This window comes from Ovis aries, chromosome 15 (genome assembly GCF_016772045.2).
Source record: "Ovis aries strain OAR_USU_Benz2616 breed Rambouillet chromosome 15, ARS-UI_Ramb_v3.0, whole genome shotgun sequence".
In the NCBI taxonomy this organism is placed as follows: domain Eukaryota; kingdom Metazoa; phylum Chordata; class Mammalia; order Artiodactyla; family Bovidae; genus Ovis; species Ovis aries.
Genome location: NC_056068.1, coordinates 31,932,349 through 31,957,182, shown reverse-complemented (window position 1 = coordinate 31,957,182; position 24,834 = coordinate 31,932,349). Strand labels below are relative to the sequence as shown.

Genomic DNA, 24,834 nt, shown 5'->3' with positions numbered 1-24,834 from the left:
GACCACCAAGTATGTTCCAGGCCCACAGTCCACACTGCCAGCCTCCAACAGTGTTACTCCTGATGTTGTCTGCTGTCCAAATAACTGGGCTTACCACCTGCTCTATGAACTTGAACCTGACCTGAGCCAGCAAATCATCCTTTAAGGTATTAACCAGTTCCTGGTCTCTGTCCATTTCTGCATCTCATATCGCCCTAGAAACCACTATGACTTCAGTCCAGGTACACAGCACAGATGCAACGTTTGGCTTTAAGGGGCAAAGATTCAGTTTCGTTTCCTAACTCTCTTGAAAATGTCAAGACCAGCTAGGGGAAGGGAGACCACAGGGGACAGAGAATATAGAAAATGACAGCTACTATCCTGCCCATGGTGCCCCTGCCACCACCCTGCAGCCCAGAGCCTGGGGCCCCTGCACAGCTCTGCCCCAGCCAGGATTTGGAGGGTCATCTTTGTACTTCCTGGGCAAGTCCTGATGGAAATCCCATGTCTTCAAAAAAATAAAAGAGAAAAAAAAAGAAATGCCACACCTTGAGAAGTCCTAGCAGCAATAGGGGACCCTGCTGTGTGAGAAGGCCTCTAATCTCTCACCAGCTTACCCGTGGTAATTTTGATACTGGAGTCTTTGCTCATGTTCCCCAGCTGGACAATGATGTGATATTTCCCTCCAGGTTCCAACTTGTTCAGCGTGTACTCCACGGTACTGTTGCGGGATTTCACCTTGTAGCTCCTCTCACTCTTTCTTACTAGATCTTTAACTGCAATTGCATATAACTGGGACAAGAAAAAGACATCTTAATGGTAATCAGAAACCTGGCCTTTTCTACTCTGAAGTTCAGTGGCGGCCCAAGTGACTGACAGAAGTATGTCAGTGGCTGTGACCCCCAAAAATATGGGTCACAACATCTGACTCTGGAAAGCCTCTGGGATGGTCAGGTCCAACTTTACAACAAGCATTCATGCACAGAACTGTGCACAGAATTATCAGTATGATCCCAAAAAACCACCCACCCCTGGGATGGCAGGGAGGGCGAGGGGATGGAGGTCAAAGCAGCCTGGGAAAGTGAAAGTGGGAGATGTTTCTAGAATAAATGCCTCTTCTTTTAGGGTCAGTTGTCTAGTTGCCAAGTTATATCAGATTCTTGCAACCCCAAGGACTGCAGCATGCCAGGATCCTCTGTCCATGGATTTCTCAGGCAAGAATCCTGGAGTAGGTTGCCATTTCCTTCTCCAGAGGATCTTCCGAACCCAGGGATCAAACACATGCCTTCTGCCCCGGCCAGTGAATTCTTTACCACTGAGCCACCAGGGAGCCCCACCTTAGGGCAGGGGCCAGCAAACTTTTTTATAAAGGTTCACATGGTAAATATCTTAGCCTTGAAGGTTAGATGGTATGTACCACAATTACTCAACTCTCTTGTTTGTAGCATGAAAGCAGCCATAGATAACATGTAAACAAATGGGTATACCTTGGTTCTAATAAAACTTTACTTAGCAAAATAGGCAGTGGGCTAGATTTAACCTGCAGGCCAACTGTTGGTGAAGGCAGAGAAAAGGAGGAACAACCCAATATAGCAGCCAGGACATGACCACAAAGAGGAGATACCGATGAGGACCCTGTCTTTGGCGAGGCGGAAATGGGGGGAACCGCCTGCTGAGCTCCATGCACCAGGCCTGGGTTTCCTGCCCCATTACAGGACCCCCCTGCCCCCAGACCAAACCACGTCCAGAGTAAGCAAAGTCGCCAGCACGCCTGGCCTGCTCACCAGGTCCTGGTCTGGAGAATCGTACGGGGATTCCCACTTGATGACAGCAGAGGTTTTGCCCATACGGACCACGTGCAGGTGACGGGGAGGAAGCCGGCTATCCGGGATCATCCTCACCACGACATAGTCAGAGGACGGCCCCTGGTAAGGCACCACCACCCGGACCTGAAACAAACACCACGCGAATTCACGCAGTGGTCAGCAAACCATTTTTTTCCCCAACAACACAGTGACACACGTACAGTTAAAATTCAAGGCATACAAAAAGATGCAGGATAAGCCCCCACCTACCCCAGATCTCTCATCCATTTCCCACAGGCAGTACTAGTAATGATTTCACATGCTTCCTTCCAGAAATGTCCCATGCAAATATAAGCACAGATACACAGGGACTGGAGAGTGTGTGTAGATACATACATACATACATACATACATACATACATGTGTGTGCTTATGCATGTGTGTCTATGTATAACTTACTGTCCTTAACTTTTTTACACAAATGGAAAACCACTACACACATAATTATGCTCTTTGGTTCTTTGACTTAATAATACAGCTTGGGAATTTTTCCAAATCGGTACATTTAGTTTGCTGTATTTGTGCTGCATGACTGCCCTGTATTCCATCTCAAAGATAAGCTGTCATACTTTTAACCAGTCTTCTCCTGATAGATGTTTGTTTCAAATCTTTTGTTTTCACAAGTAATAGTAGCCCAAACATGATTTTCCATATATCTTGGCACGCATGTAAAAAAAGTATGGCTAAATTCCTAGAAGTGGAATCTGATACAAGCTTTCATCTATTCCTGAGACCCATTACCAAGTTCTCAGTCCTGAACAAGGGAGCTGCAGATGGTTAAGTGGCCGTTCATTCTGTGCTTCAAGTAAAAACCTGATGCTTGTGCAGAAGAACTATCCTCTCATCTCTCTCCTTCCCTCCTCCCACCCCCTCACACTGAATGCACACCCACGCGTGTGCACACACACACACGGATCCTGGAATCTGCATCTCCAGCTCCCCAGGTCCTAGGTCTGAGCTTGGAGCCCTGCAATTAAGACCTACTCAAAAAATAAAACATTCCTCTGTGCTCCTGGCATTAGGAAACTTACCAGAAACAAATACTGCTCGTCCCCACTGACAAGGACTGTTCTGTTGTGCTGCGAAGTAGTCAAGCTCTTGGGGTTGCGATAGAGGTCAAGAAAGGACGTGGCATAGAAGATACCGTAAACCTGGTAAAAGGAGAGATCAGAAAAGGGCACCAGTTCAATGGCCAGTGACCTCACTCTCATGAAAGCCCTGATTTAAGACCCTGGGAACTGCTCCACATGAGCACACAAAGAAGTCTTCACTCGGCATCTATTTCATCAGCGTTTACAGAGAAGGCACCCTGGGCCAGGCAGCGGCTTCCCACCTACGAAGACAAACAAGATGTGGTCTCTGTCCTCAGAGCTCGCTTTCTTGAGGAAAGCCAGGCAAAGAAGAAAAACAGATTTATAAATAACGAGTTGTAAATATGAAACTCCTGGAAGCTATACTAGAAGACCGCATGATAAGCTGGGAAAAAGAGGGAATGACCAAGAAGTGGGGCCACTCTTCTAGTGTGATGGGGGTAGCGAGTGTGCAAGCTGGTGGAGAGAATGTGTGGCGGGAGGGCAGACACTGCCGGCTGCCCAGCAGGTCCCTGATCTCCCCTCCCCCCGCAGCAGAATCCTGGTTCTCAGTGAGTTGCTACCTGGAAACAAGCCCGCATCTCACCTCCCTCCTCCAGGCAGGAGAGGCCAGGTGACAGGGATGGTTAACAAGATGTTAGCAGACATCCTGGGCGGGACCTCAGTGGGCCTCATGGAAATGCAGGGAGAGCACTTCTTCCCCCTCCCGCTGCCTGGAGTACACACGGCGACGTGGGCCAGTCCAAGCCCTGGACTGCAAGCCCTGCCACAGGCCAGGGTGGCAGGGCACCGGCTGTTGTCGTTCAGCCACTAAGGTGTGCTCAACTCTTTGCAACCCCATGGGCTGCAGCAAGCCAGGCTTCCCTATTCTTCACCATCTCCTGGAGTTTGCTCAAACTCATGTCCATTTAATCAGTGATGCCACCCAACCATCTCATTCTCTGTCACCTCCCCCTTCTTCTTTTGCCCTCAATCTTCCCCTCAATCTTTTCCAAAGAGTCAGCTCTTTGCATCAGGTGGCCAAAGTATTGGAGCTTCAGCATAAGTCCTTCCAATGAATATTCAGGGTTAATTTCCTTTCGGATCGACTGGTTTCATCTCCTTGCTGTCCAAAGGACTCTCAAGAGTCTTCTCCGGCACCACAGTTTGAAAGCATCAATTCTTCAGTGCTCAGCCCTCTTTATGGTCCAACTCTCACATTCATATAAGAAAAACCACAGCTTTGACTACACAGACCTTTGTCGGTAGGGCCTGGGAAATGGATCAAATCATGTTGCTGATAGAGAAGCCCCGGATGGTTGAACTTCAAACTCTGAACAACTCATAATTAGGAGGGAAATAAACTGTTGAAAGCCACTCCTGTTCTATGTGGCCATTCTTAACCCTAAGTGATATACACGGAGTTTAAAGCAGGAGGTGGGAGTCTGATGGCCCTTGTAGCGGGAAAAGTGAAGGCTGGGAGTGTTTATAACAGGGTAAGTGTGAGGATGCTTTCTTTGTAAGGTAGAGACAGAGGGCATTTTCTCCATGAGCATATAAGTGGTAAGACAGGAGACTTGAAAACCGTACAGGTCTGGAGAAGCCCTGGGGGTGCAGGAAACCCATCAGGGATTCTCTTGTCCCAGATAAACAAATAGGAATGGAGCAGGAATAGGGGAACGAGTGAGCTCAGATGGGACAGCAGAGGGGTGCAGGGTGCAGGCAGGTCTGACCCTGGAAAGGATGGGCCTGTGGCTGGGGGCTCCAGCCAAGAGCCAGGAAAGGGGACCCCAGAGCCCAGGGAGCCAGGGGGTAAGAAGGCCACACTTGCAGCGATGGGAACAGCTCTTGTGGTGGAGACAACACTGGGTGAGACTCCAGCATCCACAGTGAGCTGGAGACAGGTGGGAGCTGAGAGCTTCATTCAGGGCACTCCAGGGGCCCCTGACCCTCAGAAGGCTACCATGAGTGCAAGCAGACTCAACATGGAGGAGGCTCCTTCTCCAAGTTCACATGTGATAAGACACCAAAATCAAGTCACAGACTAGTGCTCTATACATAACGCCCATTCTGTGCAGATGGCTGGGTGTGACAGGTAGGCAGGCCCGAGTTGGGCACATAAACCAGAGACAGAGGCCCCTCTCTAAGGAGAGTCCAGTTCCAGGTAAAACAGAGCCCAGGGGTGGCTCTGGGCATCTCATCCCCGTCCCTGCCTCAGAGTGAGGTTCAACAGAAGCGCCCAGGCTGTTACTCCAGCTGGACCTGAGCTCTAACTCAGTCTGCTGCTTACTAACCCTTGACTGTGGCCAGTGACCTCACCCCTCCGGGCCGTGGTCTCCTCACTGGTAGAGCAGAAACATTTACCCCACAGAGCTGATAAAAGTAGGAAGGGGGAAACCGTGGATGGAGCTTGGGCATCATGCCCGGCACACAGTAGGTGCTCAACAACTCTCACCTCCCCTTCCTTCTTCATGGCTAAGCGCACAGTTACTGGCAAACCTTGCTTCTTTCCCCACGAACCAGTGCTGCCCACCAGTGCACACTGGATGCGTCCTCAGAAGACAGAGGCCAATTCCTCCTCACCAGCCACTGAGGATTCTTACAGATTTAGTCCCACACACTTTCCCATTTGGAAAACTCAGAGAATGACCCTTCCCTTCAAGATCTTATCAACTAGCTAGGGAGATGAGAGTAGACAAAAGATATCAAATCAGATCCACAGCGTCTGATGAAACAGGCTGCATGGTACCAACTCCAGGGATTTAGTTCTTAAGGGAAGGAGACCAAGGAGAAGAGCTAGGATTTGACTGCACAGCAGGAGGGGGAAGGTTTCCAGGGAAGACAGAGCAGGAGCCACGGGGCAGAGGCAGGAGGTGGATGAAAACAGCCCTGAGAAGGTGTGCCTAAAAGCAAAGCAAGGTGCGCACTGGGGAGGAGGGAAGGCAAAACCTGACTCAAAAAGCAGCACGGATCTAATCCTGGTGCATCAAATGCATTAAAATGAATAAATAAAAGAAACAGAGCCAAGCACAAGTGCAGTGGGGACCCTGGAATGAATAGGGAGGCATGTCTTGTGGGGGCGGCACCTGAGAAGACAACCTGTGGGTGGGGGATCCCCCGGGTGGGGAGGGGCGAGAGGAACCCGGGCATGGTCCTCGGGTGCAATACTCATTGTCAAGGCAACTGACTTCTCACCCATCCCCAGGTAAGAACCGTCCCCCACAGTGCCTGATCAGGAACGTGACCCCTCTTCATACTCGGCTTAAACTACAGGGGTTCTTTCTTCTTAGACGCCAGGCCCGGTTGTAAAAGGGATGTCAGGTGCCTCTTGGAGGCAACCAGAGCTGACCAAGAGGGTAGCTTGTGTTTGGGATAAGGAAAAAAGAGCAGTGACGGGGGAAGCCCTGGGGGCGTCCGGTGGTCTAGTGCCAGGGGAGGGTCCATCCTCAGTCTGCAGAGGTCATCCAGGCTGACTTACCACATTCCTGGGACCCGTCCAGGTGCATTCCACTGCCGTCTGATTGATGGCCTTGGCTTTAAGGCTCGGGGCGGGTGGGCGGACACCTCTGGTTGTGACACGCTTGAATGCCAGAGGACTGTCCCCCAGGTCGGTCTTGGCCCAGGCAGAAATCTCGTAGGGCGTATGAGCTGTCAGGTTGCCAACTGGGGAAACAGGGTCAAAGGGTTGGAGCAGTGGTCTTTATACGCACACTGAATTTTTAAATTAAAAACAAATCTTCTTCTTTTGCACATGTCTTTATATGTACACCTTATTTTTTTACATTTTTTTTTTCCTTTTTATCTTTTGACTGTGCCATGCGGCATGTAGGATCTTAGCTCCTCAATCAGGGATCGAACTCTCACCCACTGTGTTAGCAGCGTGGAATCTTAACCCCTGGACCACCAGGGAAGTCCACCTATTTTTTCCAATGTAACCTCTCCATTTAAGTGAGTCTCTCATGTAGGAAGTTTATTATTTTATGAATTCACTCGGCATAATTTATTAATGAAAACTGCAAATAACACAGTGCATGGGCATGGAAAAAATTCCTTTAAAGCTGACCATCTGTGGATATAAATTGATACGATCCTTGTGGAGAACCATTTGGCCTTGTGAGGGTCTTGAAATCCTTCATAACCTTCAATCCAGGTACAAGGGAGGGATCCAAAAATCTGTGCAATCAGGATGTCTGTCACCGTATTTGTTGCAGCAGAAAAAAGCATAATCATCTGATCACCCAACAACAAAGCAACAGTTAAATTAGGTGCATCCGTGAAGTTCATGTGCATTCCATGAACTGTTACACAGCCACTAGAAGTTGTTTCCAAGAATACACAATGCGACTAGAAAATTCTGTGATTTAGGTTCAGTAAAAAAAGCAGGAAGTAAAGAATATACAGAAATCAATGAGGAGGAAAAGTACGAAGTTAGGAGATACTCAAAATTATTAATAAAAGTGGTTGCCCTAGGAAGTTAAATTATAGGAATTCAAAAATTTTATTATACATGTTTTTGTTTTCTAAATTTTCTGTAATAAAGATGTGTCCCTTTCTAAGTCAGGAAACTGTCATCAGAAACTAAAAGAGCAGTGAGCCATAAGAAGGATATGCTTAATGGGAATTAAGCATTGTAAATGTAACGTTGTAAATCATTGTTATCATTGTAAATCAACTATATTTCCACAGAAATAAATATCAAGCAGAAAAAGAAGAAGGATATACTAAGAGGACAGCCTCTGGAGTCAAGAGGACTTGGGTTCAAGGCCTAACTCTATGCTTCCTGGTTGCAGAAGCCAAGAGTAAAGTATTCAAACTCTCCAAGTCCACGTCCTTGTTTGTAATATGTAGAATAATAGCACTTATGGAGGCTGGCTGTTGCAAGGAATAAAAAAGAAAACGCTCGTCAACGAGTGCTTTGCCTGGCCCCTGGCATGAAGCAGGCCTTTGTGGGTCTCAGCCAATGGCTCGTGGGACTTTTGTCCCCGACTCTGCTAGTTTCTCTTGGTGTGATGTGGGGGCAGTGAGATTGCAGCCTTCGGAATTAGAGATGTGGCTTCCAATCCCGGCTCTGCTGCCTTCTGAGGGAACCACTCGATCCCTTAACCTTATGTTCTGATCCATAAAATGAGGATATGCCGCAGCCTCATTTTTGAAGTGTTAGGTAATAAAACACACACAGAGTGCCTGCTGGGTAAATGCCTGCACACGCTAAGTACCCAGTGATAGCTTTACTCTTGCATAACCCCCTTGGGCAACCTATGTATGTGTATACATATATCATAGAATACTTGTTAGGATTGGAAGTACTTTGCAATCAGGTTAGAAGGGAAAAGAAGCTCTCATGTCCTTCTCTACATTCATATGCAGCCTTGGCCATTGAAGGTTTTGTCTTAGAAGGAATTAAAACCCTTCCTTTAGCCTATTTTCAGATAGGAGGACTTTGAGATTCACTATTTGCACAGATCCAAGAGGGACTGGAACCCCTTCTCTCAGTCTATTGGCCCATTTGTTCAACAAATATTTACAAAATGCCAATTACGCCGCAGCCCTACACCACCTTGTACTAATATCAGCAAAAGAGGAGTGAACCAGGGGGGTAAAAAGAGAGGTAACTAATCCCGAGAATTCTTTGGGGAAGGAAAACATCATCTGTAAAAGGTTAATCTGAGTTCTTTCCAGCGTTTCATCCTTTTTAAGCCTCCAACTTCCCTGAAGAGCCATCAGATTAGAAGGGGGATTTGGGGAACCACCCAGTGGATTCCTCGCCTGGGCTCAGGAGCCACTGACAGGATCTTCCATGGACAACACGGGCCCACTCAGAACGGCTGCAGAGAAGACCCCTCACCTTTCCTGGCCCCCCACACAAGCTCTACTGCCAGGAAAGCCTCAGTCTAGCCTTCCTCCTTCCTGCTTACACGCCGACTAGCTCCGGGACACTACCTTTCTGCGACAAGACGGTCCCTCGGAAGTTCAACGTTCTCTTCTCCTGTCTGTGGGCGTCAAATGACCAGAAGAGGCTCACCACATAGCCATTCACCTGCCGAGAGTCAAGAGCCAGGTTACACGGGCAGTGCACATGCACAGACCTCACCAGACAGGAAGTGCAGGACTTTCCTGCTGTTCCTTGGGTGTCTCCCTTCTTATAAAGAACGGGCTGGCCCTTTGGATCCTTAGACCAGTTCTATTTGTGCTAACACTGAACAATCATACTCCTCCAAGCTTCTAAAAATGAATGTGCAACAATTTATAATGTAAAATATAGATTCTACTGTGTATTAACACATATATCTATACACACACACACACATATATATATAAAAGCAATCTAGAAAAATGTTACTGATGAACCTATTTGCAGGACAGGAACAGAGACGTAGACATGGAGAATGAACTTGTGGATACAGGGGCAGAAGGAGAGGATGGGACAAGCATACACACTACGATGTGTACAAGAGAAAGCCAGTGGGAAGTTGCTGTACAGCAGAGAGAGATTACCTCGGTGCTCTGCGATGACCTAGAGGGGTGGGATGGAAGGAGGGAGGCTCAAGAGAGAGAGGATATATGTACATATATAATTGATTCATGTTACTGTACAGCAGAAACTAACACAATTATACTCCAATGTTAAAATATTTTTAAATAGATTCAATGAAACAAAAAAAATTAATGCAAAATAAAAGGACAAGAACCAACTAAAAAGGAAGAAAGAAGAAAATCTGAAAAGGTAATTAGATTACAGCAATTAAGGATCCGTCTTAGCTCAGATGGGCGTCCCTGGTGGCTGAGCAGTAAAGTGTCCACGGGCCGTGCAGGAGCTGCAGGAGGTGTGGGTTCGATCCCTTGGTCAGGAAGATCTCCTAGAGAAGGGCATAGCGACCCACCCCAGTGTTCTTGCCAGGAGAATCCCATAGAGAGGAGCCTGGCAGGCTATAGTCCATAGAATCAAAGAGAGTCGGACACAGCTGAAGCAACTTGGCACACACACACACACACACACACGCGTGCTTAGCTCAGGTAGTCCTTGCAGTCAAGGCCAAGAGGTCACAACGAAGGTGGCTTGCTCAGATCTCGTGGGCTTCTCCAGGCAAGAATACTGAAGTGGGTTGCCATTCCCTTCCCCAGGGGATCTTCCTGACCCAGAATCAAATCCAGGTCTCCCACACTGCAGGCAGATGCTTTGCCGTCTGAGCCACCAGGAGAGCCCCCACTGCCTAACAGAGGCAATTACATCCATGAGTCAGGGACAACCACCTCTTCTGAGTCCTGAGCTCATAGAAAGATTTGACCTGAAAGTCCTTAAAACTATTAGACAATGGCCCAGATTAAAATGCGTTCAAGACCAAAGATTAGAGAGACAAGGTCTCCGCAAGGCCATTTCTGGCACCAGCGGTCCCTGAAGCCAAGAGCACTGAGACCACACTGTAGCGCAGTCAACAGCACGAGGACTCTGCAGGCCTTTGGTCCCACCACAGCTTCACAGACTGGGACGGATGTGAGGAAAAACAAAGAGGGAAAAACACCATGGAAGGTGAACGGCAACTTGAGAAACCAGGGGGCACAGACAGCTACGGGGAAGGTGGCCACCCTGATGGAACAAGCAGAGGGGATGAAGGTGCTGGAAGGGGAAGGGCTCTGGGTGCACACAGGTGAATATGTGTCCGAGGGATCTGACTCTTCCCTAAGACCCTCTTCCACTGAGGGAACCTCTGCATTAGCGCTCAGCAACCAGGAAATCCAATAAAGCTGAAAATTACAGGGCAAACATATTCTGTTAACACCAACTCTTTATTTGCACTGTAGCTGTGAACCATTTAATTATATGGTTTAAAAAAAAAAAAAGGCACCAGGCTGAGGCAGAATAATTACATGGGAAGACTCTAGTTGTTCTTCGTGGGGGAAGGAGCCAACCTAGGTGTGGTATTTTAGCTTCGCTGGAACAAGTCGCTCTTTTCTCTTAATCTTCCTGTCCTCTGCTCTATCAGTTCCCACGCAAAGCAAAGCCCCACCTGACTGCTGGTTTGAAATGTCCACGTTACCTTGATGTCCGTGTCCATGGAGAGGGTAAAGCTTAGAAAATTTTCACCGTAGCTGTCAATGCGGATGTCTGGTGGTGGGATCACTGAGAACAAAAAAGGGATTCAAAGAGAGAAACCGTGTGATGAAAAGTGAAGAAGGCAGGACTTCACAGTTTTCAACTCAAGAGACAAAGCGATCTTTCAGTCGGAAAAGAAAAGGCGTTGCTTTGGCACTTCTGACTCCTCTATCGCTTTGGCTACTGTTGCCCTGAGGCTGAGGCTGGGGCTGAATCCACAGTTGCCTGGTGAACACAGAACTATCTCAGCTGGGTCAGCTATCCCGGCAATTGGGTCGAGCAGAAAAGATCCATTATGTAAATGCCCCAAGTCAGCCCAGCTTCAGCCTGGTTTTGAAAAGTCTGGGGGTCACACTGGGAACCACCTTTACTGGCACCAATGAAGTCCCAGTGGCCTCAGGTCCTGTTTGAAGGTTGACAGCATGCTAAATCTTAAGTCCTAACTTGTAGATGTATGTGGGACGAAATGGAAAGAATCTGGGCCCTGGAATTCAAATTCCTGTTGAGACACTTAGCAACTGTGTGCCCTGGGGCGAGTTACCTGTCCTTGCTAAACCTAGAGATACCATCTGTATTTCATAGAGATGGCAAAATTCACTAAAATAGTATGTGTCTTGATACTCAAAGTTCCCTTTCTCTCTTTCCGGTAAAGTCCCACCAACGACAGATTAAAGACCTGATGAGATACTGGCATCCTCGTCAAGACCAGAGCTTGGGACTTCCCTGAGTAGTCCAGTGGTTAAGAATCTGCCTTGCAATGCAGGGGATGTGGATTCAATCCTGGTCAGGGAACTAAGACTCCACGTGCCACGGAACACCTAAGCCCACACACTGCAACTAGGGAATCTGTGCGCCCCAACAGAACATCCTGTGTGCCACAATTAAGACTCCATGCTGCCTAATTAGTAAATGTAATTAAAACAAAACAAAACAAAACAAAACAAAAAAACACACCAGAGCTCAGCCTGGGAGCTAAGGGGGCAGCGAAAGGGTAGCAGAGAGAAAAAGACTCCTCTTGACTCAAGTGAACAGCACCACGCTGGTCATTCTGAATGTCTACCCACCAGAAACCCAGCAGTGTCCTGCAGGTGTGACCTAAGAGGGCTTGATGGGGTCAGCTTCATCAGAATATAACCTTCAAATGGATTAGATTCTTAGCACGTATGCCTTTTATATCAGCAAGGCAAGAAAGACCCAAAGGAGTAGCTAAGACTTGGTGGCAAAGAGATGGTTCAAACATTACAGGAGTCTCTCTAGATGTTCAATAGAAGTGGGCTTGAGGAAAATACAGCGTGCAGAAGAAGGAAGGGTATTAGGAGTTGCAGGCAGGCAGCTCAGAGCAAAGTAGTTCAGGTGCTGCTATTCACCTGACCTGGGTGATAATCATAGCGGTGGGAGTTACAGCACCATCCTCTCCAAGCCCCAGTGTCCTCAGCCACCCAAAGAGTGAGAATACTCACAGGGTTAATAAGGACTAGGGGAGGTAAACCCCTATAAAAACAGCCTGCAAGGTGCTTGCTGCAGTGCTCAAAGTATGGCGGCTGTTGTCATCATTAACCCACTGTGTCCACTATGACAGTGGTGATCCTGGGTGATGCTCCCGCTGTTTCGAATCCCATCTTCCTACATTACTAGGACCCGAGGTCACACACAGATCATAACACACGCTTTTCGACTCTGCACACAGTTGCCTTCTAACCAATACACATATGAGGAGTTGAGGTTCATCCTAAAAATCATTGTGGTTGCTGTTTAATCGCTAAGTCATGTCCGATTCTTTGCGACCCCATGGCCTTGTAGCCCACCAGGCTCCTCTATCCATGGGATTTCCCAGGCAAGAATACTGGAGTGGATTGCTATTTCCTTCTCCAGGAGATCTTCCCGACTCAGGGATCGAACCCAGGTCTCCTGAGAGCAGCAACCCCTAATCACTGAGATTTTCAAACGCAGATGTGAACTGTGATGAGGACTACAAGATGCTACCTGCTTTTCTGATGACTTTCCAATGTCCCTCCTTTTCAGTAGGTATGGTCAGTATGTTCTAACTGATTGTAGAGGAAAATAATACCACAGTCAAAACTCTAGGGGAGGAGCTTCTTTGGTGGCTCAGTGGTAAATAATCTACCTGCCAACGCAGGAGAACAGGGGTTCGATCCCTGGTCCAGGAAGATCCCACGTGCTGCAGAACAACTAAGCCACAGCTACCGAGCCTGTGCTCGAGAGCCCACGAGCTCCAACAACGGGAGCGCATGTACCCTAGAGCCCATTCTCTGCAGCAAGAAGGTATTGCAATGAGAAGCCCAAGCACAGCACCACAGAGCAGTCTTTGCTTGCTACAACCAGAGGAAAACTCTTGCACCAACCAAGACCCAGCATAGCCAAAAATAACTGAAAAAGAAAAGAAGAAAACAAAATACAACTCTAAGGAAGTGTGAACTCAGCACACATTTTCCAACATGTACAATCTCCCTGATTCATGGACTGGCTGGTTTCACCAAGTTCAGCTTGGCCCCTGCGCTGATCGCAACCACTCCATGTTTTTAAAGGCAACCAGACAGTGACTCTTCAAGACCCACCGCCTATTTCTCACAGGCTCAGGCTAAAGCAAAATCCCTCGATCACATTCCTGGTGGCATTTCCAGCTTTTGTACCCATCCGCCAATCCAGAAATGAAAGTGCCAAGGCTAAGATCAGGAAGATGAGCTGGTGCGTCTCCCACTGAGCACCAGAGCCTTCCGTTCACTTGCTTCAGTTCACTCACTCATCCGTGATTTCATCGGCTCCTAACTCCACACCGAGGATGGGGTGGCAGCACATGTGAGGCACACGTGCCAAGTGAGGAGCCCCGCCCAGGAGGCAGGCCCTGCAGGGGTACAGGGCGCACGTTCCGGAGTCAGCAGATCAGGTTCCAACCCCAGCTCTATGTGCAAATGATACAACCTTTCCATTCCCTTATCCGTCCTTATAGTTGCTCTGAGGGCTCAATGAGATAAGCTGGCATTCGCAGAGCAGCTGGCATGACAGCCTTCCAGGTCCATGACTTGGATCACCTCTAGCGATAGAAGGAAATGGCACCCCACTCCAGTGTTCTTGCCTGGAGAATCCCAGGGACGGAGGAGCCTGGTGGGCTGCCGGCTATGGGGTTGCACAGGGTCGGACACAAGTGAAGCGACTTAGCAGCAGCAGCGATAGAAAAACAGAAACTGCCACCTACGTGTTGCTGATGGCTTTCCCAGGGCAGTAACGAGTGTAGGCATGGCACTCTCTTACAGCAGCCCCCAGGTGAAATGAACAACAAGACCATCTTTATCTTGGCTGAGAAAGGAGGACTCCTTATGTCATGGATACTCCCCCTGAGAAGCAGAGCCGGGCATGGCGGCCTTCAGAAATCCACCTGTATACTTTTGTTACAACAGATGCCCAGTTCTATATAGAAGGAGGAATGATCAACAGTCCCCCCCAAAAGACTTCATGTCTAAAGCACAGCAGAGACACCCAGAGAAGTTTACCTGTTGTAGGGAGGGAGGCTGTGTGAACTATTCTGATCTATGCGTCTTCATTTGCCAATCACACAGAGTTTTTTCTAAGGGTTTCTATGTTCTCTAAATCTGCAAACGCTGGAATCATTTACCTTGTCCTTTTATGGTGGTAATGGATTTAGAATCGCTCCAATTTCCTATTCCTCGACTGGTCACCGCAGCCACCTTTCAAATCAGAGTGTGAATTAGTATGGAATAAAGGCAACATGCCACACAGCGAGAATCCCAAGTGGGCAAAAGAGGTGAGGCTTTGGCAATATGGGGGGAAGAAATACACACAGAGGGATGCGAGATAGTCTGAGGCGCCTGCAAGGGAAATAAGACAGGGAAAGAGAGCACAGGAGGCAACCTGGGGAAAGGGAACTGGGACAAAGCTGAAATTATGAAATTTCTGTTGATTGACAGGTGTCAGAGTTTTTCTGAAGGGCAGGGGTGTGAGAAGGAGTGCATGCGTGCATGTGTACGTCCACATATGTGCATAACCACACACAGGCATGAGACTCTCAGGGTAAGGGAACTTGTGAATGCACTCAATGGTCTCCAAACATGTTGCGCACCGACTCTTTTTTCTACTGAAGATTCTGACAATCTATTTCATAAGAACTCCAGAAGATCATTTCATAAATGCCACTTATCACAGCTCTGGCTCTCCCTGCAGCTAAAGATAAGAGGTGGGTGCACCAGAAATTGGAACTGGAATGCTGGCAGAATATCTGGGTTAACAGCTGGAAGAGCTGCATTAATCATCAATTCTCAGTTATTCGAGTGAACATTGATTTGAGTTCTCTATGCGGCCTTGATTTGAGAGACTAAAAGAAACCATGAGCTCCCAGAGCAAGGGGCTGGGTATTGAGCAGACCACTAGTCAGCACCTCGTAAAAGAAGGCATGGAGTTCTCATGAAAGTGCAACCATCTCCCCATGATCCTAGGCCATCCAGCCAGACAGCTGAAATGTTGTGCGAACACTCACTCTGACCGTGTACTGGGTGTTGACCAGTAGGTTCCTTATTTCTGTAAAGTTGCTAAGAGCTCTCTGGGAGGCCCACGTCTTAGAACCACTCCTGCTATATTCTACCTAAAGAGAGAGAAAAATAAAAATAAAAATACTATACCATGAACAGGTACCAAAGGTCTGGGCATCGTAACACCTCACAAAAAGGCAGGAGGAGAGAGGGAAAGGTGGGCTGCAAAATATCCCAGCGGATGGATGATTATAAGGCAGTACCAAACCAAGTCCGCATCACACAGAACATGATTCTGCTCCAGGAGACCCGGCCATCTCCCAAGCTCACTCACACGCACTGCCCACTCCTGGGAGGAACTTACTATGTACTCCCGAATGAGGCCATGGGTATGGACGGGTGGGGCCCAGTGGCCCATGATCACTCCTTCCACTTCCCTGTGGAGCGACAGCTGGAGGTTTTGAGGGGCATCTGGCACTAGAAAAAGAAGCCCGTGGGGTTAAAATCCATCTGCATCCTTGTCAACTGGAGGAACTTCCCTGAGCTTAAAACACACACGAGAAAGAATCCAGACCCAGCAGGGGACCTATGCGCCAGAAAGGGGTGTTAGCTTGGTCTTCCCGCTGATGGAACATCTTTCCTCCCTGCTGTCCACCCGTCAGACCAACAATGGTTCAGAGAGTCTGACATAGGCTGGGGGCTCCTAAGGGCTGCAGGACAGAATCACCTGGGTAGGTTAAGTCAGCATTGGCCCTGGGCTTCCAGGCTGAGGTTTTGATTCTCAAAGGCAGCTGCCCTGAACTCTCATATTTACATATATGCGTGTGGGTGCTAAGTTGCTTTAGTTGTGTCTGACTCTTTGGGCCCTATGGATTATAGCTGCTGTCCATGGGATACTCCATGCAAGAGGATTGGAGTGGGTTGCCATGCCCTCCTCCAGGGGATCTTTCCAACCCAGGGACCGAAGCCACAGCTCTGTCTCCTGTATTGGCAGGAGGGTTCTTTACCACTAGCGCCACCTGGGGTGTGGGCATGGGTGTGGGTGGGTGGGTGGGTGTGTGTGTGTGTGTGGGTGTGTGTGTGTGTACACACACAGAGAAACATATATATACATGTATATTTTTATATGTATATACACATACATATACATGTATTTTTTAGATTCTTTTTCTCTATAGATTATTACATTATACGAAGTATAGTTCCCTGTACTATCCAGTAGGTCCTTGTTGTTTATCTATTTTGTATACAGTAGTGTCTGCTAAGCCCAACCTCCTAATTTATTGTTTGTTGTTCATAAGTTGATAAGTCATAAGTCATTAAGTCAGGTCAGACTCTTTGTGACCCCATGGACTGCAGCATGCCAGACTTCTCTGTCCTTCACTATCTCCTAGAGTTGCTTAAACCCTTAATTTATCAGTTCAGTTCAGTTGCTCAGTCGTGTCCGACTCTCTGCGGCCCCATGAATCGCAGCACGCCAGGCCTCCCTGTCCGTCACCAACTCCAATTCCCCTCAGGTAACCATAAGTTTGGTTTCTATGTTTATGTGTCTATTTCCGCTTTGTAAATAAGTTCATTTGTACCAGTTTTCTCTATTCCATATATAAGCATTATCATGTGATATTTGTCTTTCTGTCTGGTGGCCTTCACGTAATAAGTACATCCTCACTTCCTGGCAAGCCCATCTTCTAGATCTCCTTCCCCAGGCCTAGACTTCTTCAAGGAGCCTTGTATCCTTTTACTAAAGAACAGCGTTAGAAACCTTGATTGAGTGCCAGGTGTGCTCAACACTATCAAAGTTTTCCTGGGCCTTCCCAGTTGAGGAAACAAGGAGATGCCTGCGGTATACTAACTCGTGCAGATACGTATACCTATAAAGATTTTATGTGTACCCACAGGCGTGCACATTAAGATGCACACGAGTTCATATTAACATCTCCAAATGTAAACATGGTGCTGACGGCAACTGAGAATGAAAAGTTCACAAAACCTGGGGAGCAAAGGTCATGGGAACAAGCGCAGTCACCCAACGTCAACTACCGTGAAGAAGGGAGGAAGTAGGGAACTCTACAACCCTCGAGCTTTGGTAAATTTCTTTATAGTATGCCCAAAATATTTCTGACACGCTTCATTTGTTAATGATGCCGATCTCCTAAGCACTAAATACTGGGAAATACCTAGAGATGGAAGGCAGAGACAGAAATCAGATAAGAAATGCAAAAAAGGGCAGGGATGGGGAGATCAAATTAACTTCCTAAGAGAGAAAAACGTTATGCATGGTGATAGGTTTGTAATTACACAAATACTGAATCACTATGTCATACATTTGGAACCAACACAGTGTTGTGGGTCAATTATACATCAATTAAAAAAAAAATTGTGTTACGATGTCAAAAACAAATGTATGGTTACGGAAGGGGAAAGGGATCAAGGGATAAATGAGGGTTTGGGGATTAACAGATATACACTGCTCTACATAAAATGGCTTCCCAAGTGGCCCTGGTTGTAAAGGACCCACCTGCCAATGCAGGAGACATAAGGGACACGTGTTCAATCCCTGGATCGGGAAGATTCCCCTGGAGAAGGAAATGGCTACCCACTCCAGTATTCTTGCCTGGGAAACCCCATGGACAGAGGAGCCTGGCAGGCTACAGTCCACAGGGTCACAAAGAGCTGGGCATAATCGAAGCAGTAAACAACAAGGACGTACTGTACGGCACTGGAGACTATAGCCAAGATCTCGTAATAACCTATAATAGAACACTCTGAAAAAGAAGAGCGATATACATGTGTAACTCAATCACTCTGCTGTATACCAACCTAAAACACTATATACAACTACACTTCAAAAACCAGAATTGTGCTTTTTAAAAAAAATTATGTGCTATAATAAGGAGAGGGACAGCCAGGACTATAAGCTTAGGCACAAAGGCGGCACATGTAGTGAGGCTGCCCTGTCCCTGAGCATCCTGGGAAACTCTGCAAATCCACAGAAGGGCTTGTCCCTGCAGCACTCACATCCTTCGGGAGTCCTCAGGGTCACGACGTCGTTGGTACTGTGCACCTTGCTCAGACACTGGACCTGGACTTTGACCTGATATGTGGTGTCTGGCTTCAAGACTTTCAATACTGTGCTTGTTTTATTGCTGTGGGTCTCCAGAGTATTCCATATGCTCTCTCCAACCACCCTGGCCAAGAGAACAAAGACAGCATCGCATCAAAGCAGCACGGGGTGGCCAAGATGTCTGAACCCATCAACGGAGTTGCTTGGTGCACACGCAAGAGTTTATGGAATACCCAGTGGCAATAAAAACATCATTTTCTTCTCCCGAGGCAAAGAAGGGACCCACCTGTAGTAAATGTTATACACACAAGAAGCAGAGGGCATCTTCTTGGGCCGTATCCAGGTCAAAGTTACATCCCCAGAGAAGTCTGCTGTCCACTGAAGATTCTGTATTTTGTATACATTTAATTCCTCTAGAGAGAGAAAAGGGGGGAAAAGCAAGTGATACCTTACAAATCTCTGCATTTCAAAGGACAAAGGACGTTCCTTGGTTTCAGGCAGACCTGCTGGGCTCTGCGTGGTCTGGCCACCATCATCTTAAAACACCCCAGAAAAAAAGAAAAAAAAAAAGAGTCAAACCTTCCTATCCACCCTTCCCCAGGGTCTCCTAAATTTCCAGCTGTGATATTTCTCCTTGCATTTCACCTTCTTGTCTGCACTGAGACAAGCCTGATTCTCAACAGAGAATACCACAAACCCAGGGACACTGTCACGACAGGATCTGTGACTTCTAGAGACTGAGATGCTTACGTGCCCCAGAATCCATAAGCTGATGCCTCAATCCCAATGTGATGGTACTAGAAGGCGGGTCCTCAGGAGGTGACTAGGTCCTAAGGACGGAGCCCTCGTGAGTGAGGCTAGTGTTTTCATAAAAGAGACCCCAGAGCATTTCCTTCCACCATGGGCCAACACGGAGAACACGGCTGTCTGTGGACCAACAGGTGGGCCCTCGCCAGACACCGAATCTGCTGGGCTTCGATGTCAGGCTTTCCAGCCTCCAGAGCTGTGAGACATAAGTTTCTGCTGCTTTCGTGCCACCCAGTCAGTGGCATCGGAGAAGGCACTGGCACCCCACTCCAGCACTCTTGCCTGGAAAATCCCATGGATGAAGGAGCCTGGTGGGCTACAGTCCATGGGGTCGCTAAGAGTCAGACACGACTGAGCGACTTCACTTTCACTTTTCACTTTCATGCATTGGAAAAGGAAATGGCAACCCACTCCAGTGTTCTTGCCTGGAGAATCCCAGGGACGGGGGAGCCTGGTGGGCTGCCGTCTATGGGGTCGCGCAGAGTCGGACATGACTGAAGCGACTTAGCAGCAGCAGCAGTCAGTGGCATTCTGTGATAACAGCCCCCAAAAGATTGCTAAATGCATTTCAGACACAAGGATGGAGTTCACCCCACCGCAAAGCCTGAGGCACTGCAGGAGCAACAATGCCTCAACACGAGCTGGTGATGGGTTAGCCGCTCAGTGGTATCCTACCCTTTGAGACCCCATGGACCGTAGCCCGCCAGGCTCCTCTGTCTGTGGAATTCTCCAGGAAAGAATACTGGAGTGGGTTGCCATGCCCTCCTCCAGGGAATCTTCCCAACCCAGGGATCGAACCTGGGTATCCTGCATTGCAGAGGCAGATTCTTTATTGTCTGAGCCACCAGGGAAGCCCACCAACGCAAGGACTAAAGCAAAAAACAAAATGAAAACCCCAGTCTCAACCAGCATCTCCCTGAGAGGGGCGAGGTGAGCTGGAGGCCGTATCAGAGGTGGGACAGGCCTCCTCTGGAGCTCCAACAGTGAGTGAGAATCTTAGCTTGTTCAGACTGAGGCAAAGCTCAACAGGTTCTGCCCTGGGCCCCCCTGCCCCACGGGGTGGAGGATGAGCCGGGGGTCCTGGGGGGGCCACACTCACCGCTGCAGGCGAGCTCGTCGCTCTCGTCCGAGCAGTCCAAGAAGCCGTCGCAGCGCTCGGAGAGCATGATGCAGGCCTCACCATCCTGACATTGGAACTCCAGGGCCGTGCAGGTCAGAGTGCTGTGCGTGGCTGCAACATGTGAGGGTCCACAGTCACCAAAGTGTTCCCAGGTTCTGGGAAAGGGAACTCATCAACCAGCGCTCCCCGCCCCATGCAAATATGCACATGATGCTCCATACAATGACTCTATCCAAAAGAAAAGGAAGCCAAACAGACCACTAAGCCAGGGTGGTGATCCAACAGCAGAGAGTCTACTAACAACGGGTCTTTATAGTCTTCTGGGGAACTTGTGAAGCACAGAGGTTTGCTCCAAACCTACTGAGGCAGAAACATAGCACTGGGCACGTGCAGGACTTACAAGCTCCACAGTGATTCCTCAGAACTGGTCAGCCCTGAGAACTTCCACTCTAGAACTAGATAACCCTGTTTTCTGGCTGAGGTACTGCACCCACTTCTGAAAACCACATTTCAGTGGCAGGCAGATTCTTTACCACTGAGCCACCAGGGAAGCCCTCAGAAAAGGTTTTAGAACCACTAGTGAACAGCCTCAGAAGCCCAAGATGGGATTCATCCACCCATTTATCTATCCATCCATCCATCCATCCATCCAACTTTAAGGGAGGGTCTATCATGAATCAGATACTGTTTAAGACGCTAAGGATATGGTGATATGTGAAACAAAGGACCTACCCTCACAGAGCTTACTGAGAGAAAGAGCAAACAAGTAAACAAACAAATACATTATTTTAGACAGTGATAGGGCTATAAAGAAATATACTGAGAGTAACTGGAAGAGATTGATGGGGATATTATACAGCAGAGTCAGGGAAGGACTCTATGCTCAGAGGGGATTATTATGGAAAATACCAAGATCCCCATCACAGAATTACTACTCCTCCACTTGCTAAGAACGTGGTAAAATATAATCAAAAAACAGATGAATAGTCAAGCTGAAAGATGTCTGACGTTTCTTTAGGAAACATCTCAATATTTTCAAAGGAAGGAAACATGGTTTTTAGAAACTGGGAATAAGGTTGTCTGAAAATTCTTAAACTGGTTCTTAACAGATGATTAATGGGCACTTAAAACAATGTAGTAGCCTTCAGGGGCCAGCTGCTCTGAGAAGAGGCATGTCATGCTAATCTCATTTCCTTTGTTGATGGGGTTATCCGATTAATGGATTGAGGAAAACTGTACATAGAGCACATCTTGATTTGAAGCCCCTTAACCAAGCGATTTCCTTATGTACAAGACAGATTTGAAACACGCAAAAGATATTTATTTAAAGAACACCCATTAATGAATTAATCTCACCCAAGAGGAAGGTCCTATTTCATTTCCTCTTTGTTAATTACGGTTAATGTTCTTCTTACCGTACTTATCTGGCTCAGACGTTCCTACTATGATTTTGATGAGTGTTGTTTCAACCTGCCCTGTTATCTGAATGTCCCAAAGGTCCACTTTGTTCAGTCTCTTCACGTAAGTGCAGGATTTTACGCTAATCCCCATTTAATTTCTCTGTGTTGTTTTGGAGTATTCCTCCCTACAAGAACTTTCCACATGGTATGATGAGAAGATCATGGTTTTGTACACAGAAAATACTAAGTAAATGCCCCAATCTGCTGCGGATGGGGTGATCCTCTTTGAAGCTTAACTTTCCTATCTCTAAAATGGAGGCATAAGGCCAGAATTTATTAATATGAGACCCAAAGCACAAGCACAAGCTATCCTGGTCTCCTGGAGCCTCCCCGGGGGCAGACGACCCTGCCGACCACTCACGGCAGTTGGCCTCGTCCTGGCCATCCTGGCAGTCCTGGTGGCCATCACAGCGCCTCCAGTTGGGGATACACTTCTTCGGTTGGCGGCACTCGAATTCAAACCGGTCGCACCGCCCGAGCTGGGTAGGAGTGGAGGCAGCAGTCACATTGGCTAGAAGAAAAGGTTTTTAAAATTCACTTTTTTAGTATTGAGGCCAGCAACAGTGACCTATTCGATGTGCTGGGGATGCTGGTGCTCTGGGAATTTCGACGGGAACCCAAACAGACATGTGAGCTCTGGTGAAGATGGAAGGTTGCTAAGACACAAGCATCTCATCCTGCTTCTCTCCCGGGAAGCCCCTGACGGAGACAAAGCCAACAGGACCTGGGAAACTGGGAAGCCGACAGACAGGGCTGAGCGGCTAGATACTTCAGAGCAGAGAGGACTCTGCCCTATGCTGTCACGGGAGAAAGCGAAGCTCCATTAAGACCAACTTCTCAGAATCTGCAAACAGACTGGAAAATGGTAGCCTTTGGCCAGGAGAGAAAAGGGTGAAAATTATACAAGGGAGCCACTGAAAGATGCTAAAGCAGCAGTGAGACTCCCCACTCCCCCGCCACACTATCCCCACAAGACATCAGTCAACCTGTCATTCACAGGGGGAGCTCCTGGGCTCCAGGCAGATAATTCTGGTTCTGTATTTTTATAAATATAGAAAAAAATATATATAAATACATAAGATATTCTACACTTTTTAGAAACAACCCAAGTGATTCCCTACAGGTTGTTCTACATACTGTAATGTGAGAAAGAGTGATGGCATAGTGGCATCCCATGCTTCTGTCTGCCCTGATGGACAGTGGGATTCACAGAAGGCAAGAAGGGGGACAACATCAAGGCGGACAGGGTAAAAGTTCTGCTGGAGGAATCTAAGTAAACAAGAGGCAGGTGTGTCCACAGCAACTGAGGAGCCCAGCGTATGGAAGTGAGAAGTCATGGCAAGCACAAAGGGTCTAACAGGGCTCAAACAGGGCCTTGAAAAGAGGACTCAAGGGTTAGGGTCTATCTTCTGGACAAGAGGACAAGCAGAAACCAGTGATGAGTCTTTTAAAAAGTTACTTTTTTTTTTTTTTAAGATTTTTTGATGTGGACCATTTTTAAAGTTTTTATGGAATTATTACAGTATTGCTTCTGTTTTTTATGTTTGGGTTTGGTTTTTGGCCACAAAGCATGTAGGATCTAAGCTCCCCAACTAGGGATTGAACCTGAGCCCCCTGCATCGGAAGATGAAGTCTTAACCAGTGGACGGCCAGGGAAATCCCACCACTCATGATTTTAAACAGAGAAGAGATGGGATGAAAACAGCCTTAAAGGATCCAGGAATTTGCTGAACAGAATTACATAAACAGCGGCAAGTGATGATCTATTCTCTTATTATAACTGACTCTGAAATGGAAACCTATTGAGAAAAAGACACAGTTCTGCCTGCAGTTACGGGGGCGCCTTGACGATTATCCTGGCTATCCATGGGCTTCCAGCAACAAGGTGAAAGCACAGACCTCCAGGTGCCTTGCCAGACCTCCAGGTGCCTTGCCATGTTTAGCCACTAGATGGCACTGCTTACCTTTTTTTTTAATAGGATGGCTGCCAACTAGCAAACCAGAGATTTAGGAGAGTTTAATACAGAGACTTTTCCTACAATCCCCATGGTAACCTCCTGGGAGAGGAAGCAGCCACGGTGGTCATCCGGATACAGAGGGCAGTGAGGGAAGATGACTTCTGAGTGCCCAGGGATCTCCCTGTTCTGAGGTGAGAAGGAGCCTGGCCACAGAGCAGAGTCCCCAAGGGCAGGGACTGCCCTCGGCCACCCAGGGTGCAGCCTCAAAGGTCCTCTCCTTGAAGCAGGTGCCCCGGGTCAGCGCTGGGGCCATACTTACCAGGCGAGGGGCAGGCCTCCTCGTCCGAGCCGTCCATGCAGTCTCGATATCCGTCGCACACCCAGCTGTCCATCACGCAGGCCCCACTGCTGCAGCGGTAGTAGTTGGGCAGACACGTGGAGGGCCCGGGAGTGGGGGAGGGAAGAACATGTGAATCTGGGGAAGACACCAAACAAGGAAACCCACAATGTCACAAGAAGCTTGAGCTCAGACCCCGACGCGTCCCAGGCCAGTATGATGTCCCAGGTTTAACTGCACAGCTGGGGGGTAGTGGGGTGGGGGGCTGTGTGCCAGGACTGTTCTGAGCTGTGGCTCATCTAAAAATCGCGTATGGAGGGGTATCAGGACACACTGTGTTCCCTTCCCTTCCATGGAGTGGGTTCACCTTACCTATTTATATTTGCCTTGTGCTAGTATTCAGATGCGTTTGCTTTTGCAGGGCCTTGTGCAGGCTGGTGGAAGGAAGGGGACTTGGAAGGAACAGGGCAGATGGGAGAATTCATTCCTATCCAGGTTAAACCAGTTCTGGTTCACTCAACCCCAACCACCTCAAGAGCAGCTCAGGGACAAGAACACCAAAAAGGAAAGGGATGGTCCT

The 24,834-nt window shown here is 48.0% G+C and overlaps 1 protein-coding gene across 2 annotated transcripts in view; it reads right to left on the bottom strand.

Annotated features, from left to right (window-relative positions):
• The window catches only part of SORL1 (sortilin related receptor 1), a 165,567-nt gene that overhangs the window by 12,597 nt on the left and 128,136 nt on the right, over nucleotides 1-24,834 (bottom strand). For both annotated transcript variants that reach the window (XM_060399334.1, XM_027979337.3), the window contains exons 31-44: nucleotides 24,237-24,392; nucleotides 22,321-22,470; nucleotides 20,479-20,610; nucleotides 18,859-18,985; nucleotides 18,527-18,696; nucleotides 15,873-15,985; nucleotides 15,517-15,621; nucleotides 14,638-14,710; nucleotides 10,951-11,033; nucleotides 8,855-8,951; nucleotides 6,393-6,577; nucleotides 2,876-2,995; nucleotides 1,764-1,928; nucleotides 597-771 (exon numbers count right to left, since the gene is read on the bottom strand). In XM_060399334.1, the coding sequence (XP_060255317.1) occupies nucleotides 597-771; nucleotides 1,764-1,928; nucleotides 2,876-2,995; nucleotides 6,393-6,577; nucleotides 8,855-8,951; nucleotides 10,951-11,033; nucleotides 14,638-14,710; nucleotides 15,517-15,621; nucleotides 15,873-15,985; nucleotides 18,527-18,696; nucleotides 18,859-18,985; nucleotides 20,479-20,610; nucleotides 22,321-22,470; nucleotides 24,237-24,392 (1,851 nt within the window). The remainder of the gene's footprint in view (nucleotides 1-596; nucleotides 772-1,763; nucleotides 1,929-2,875; nucleotides 2,996-6,392; nucleotides 6,578-8,854; nucleotides 8,952-10,950; nucleotides 11,034-14,637; nucleotides 14,711-15,516; nucleotides 15,622-15,872; nucleotides 15,986-18,526; nucleotides 18,697-18,858; nucleotides 18,986-20,478; nucleotides 20,611-22,320; nucleotides 22,471-24,236; nucleotides 24,393-24,834) is intronic.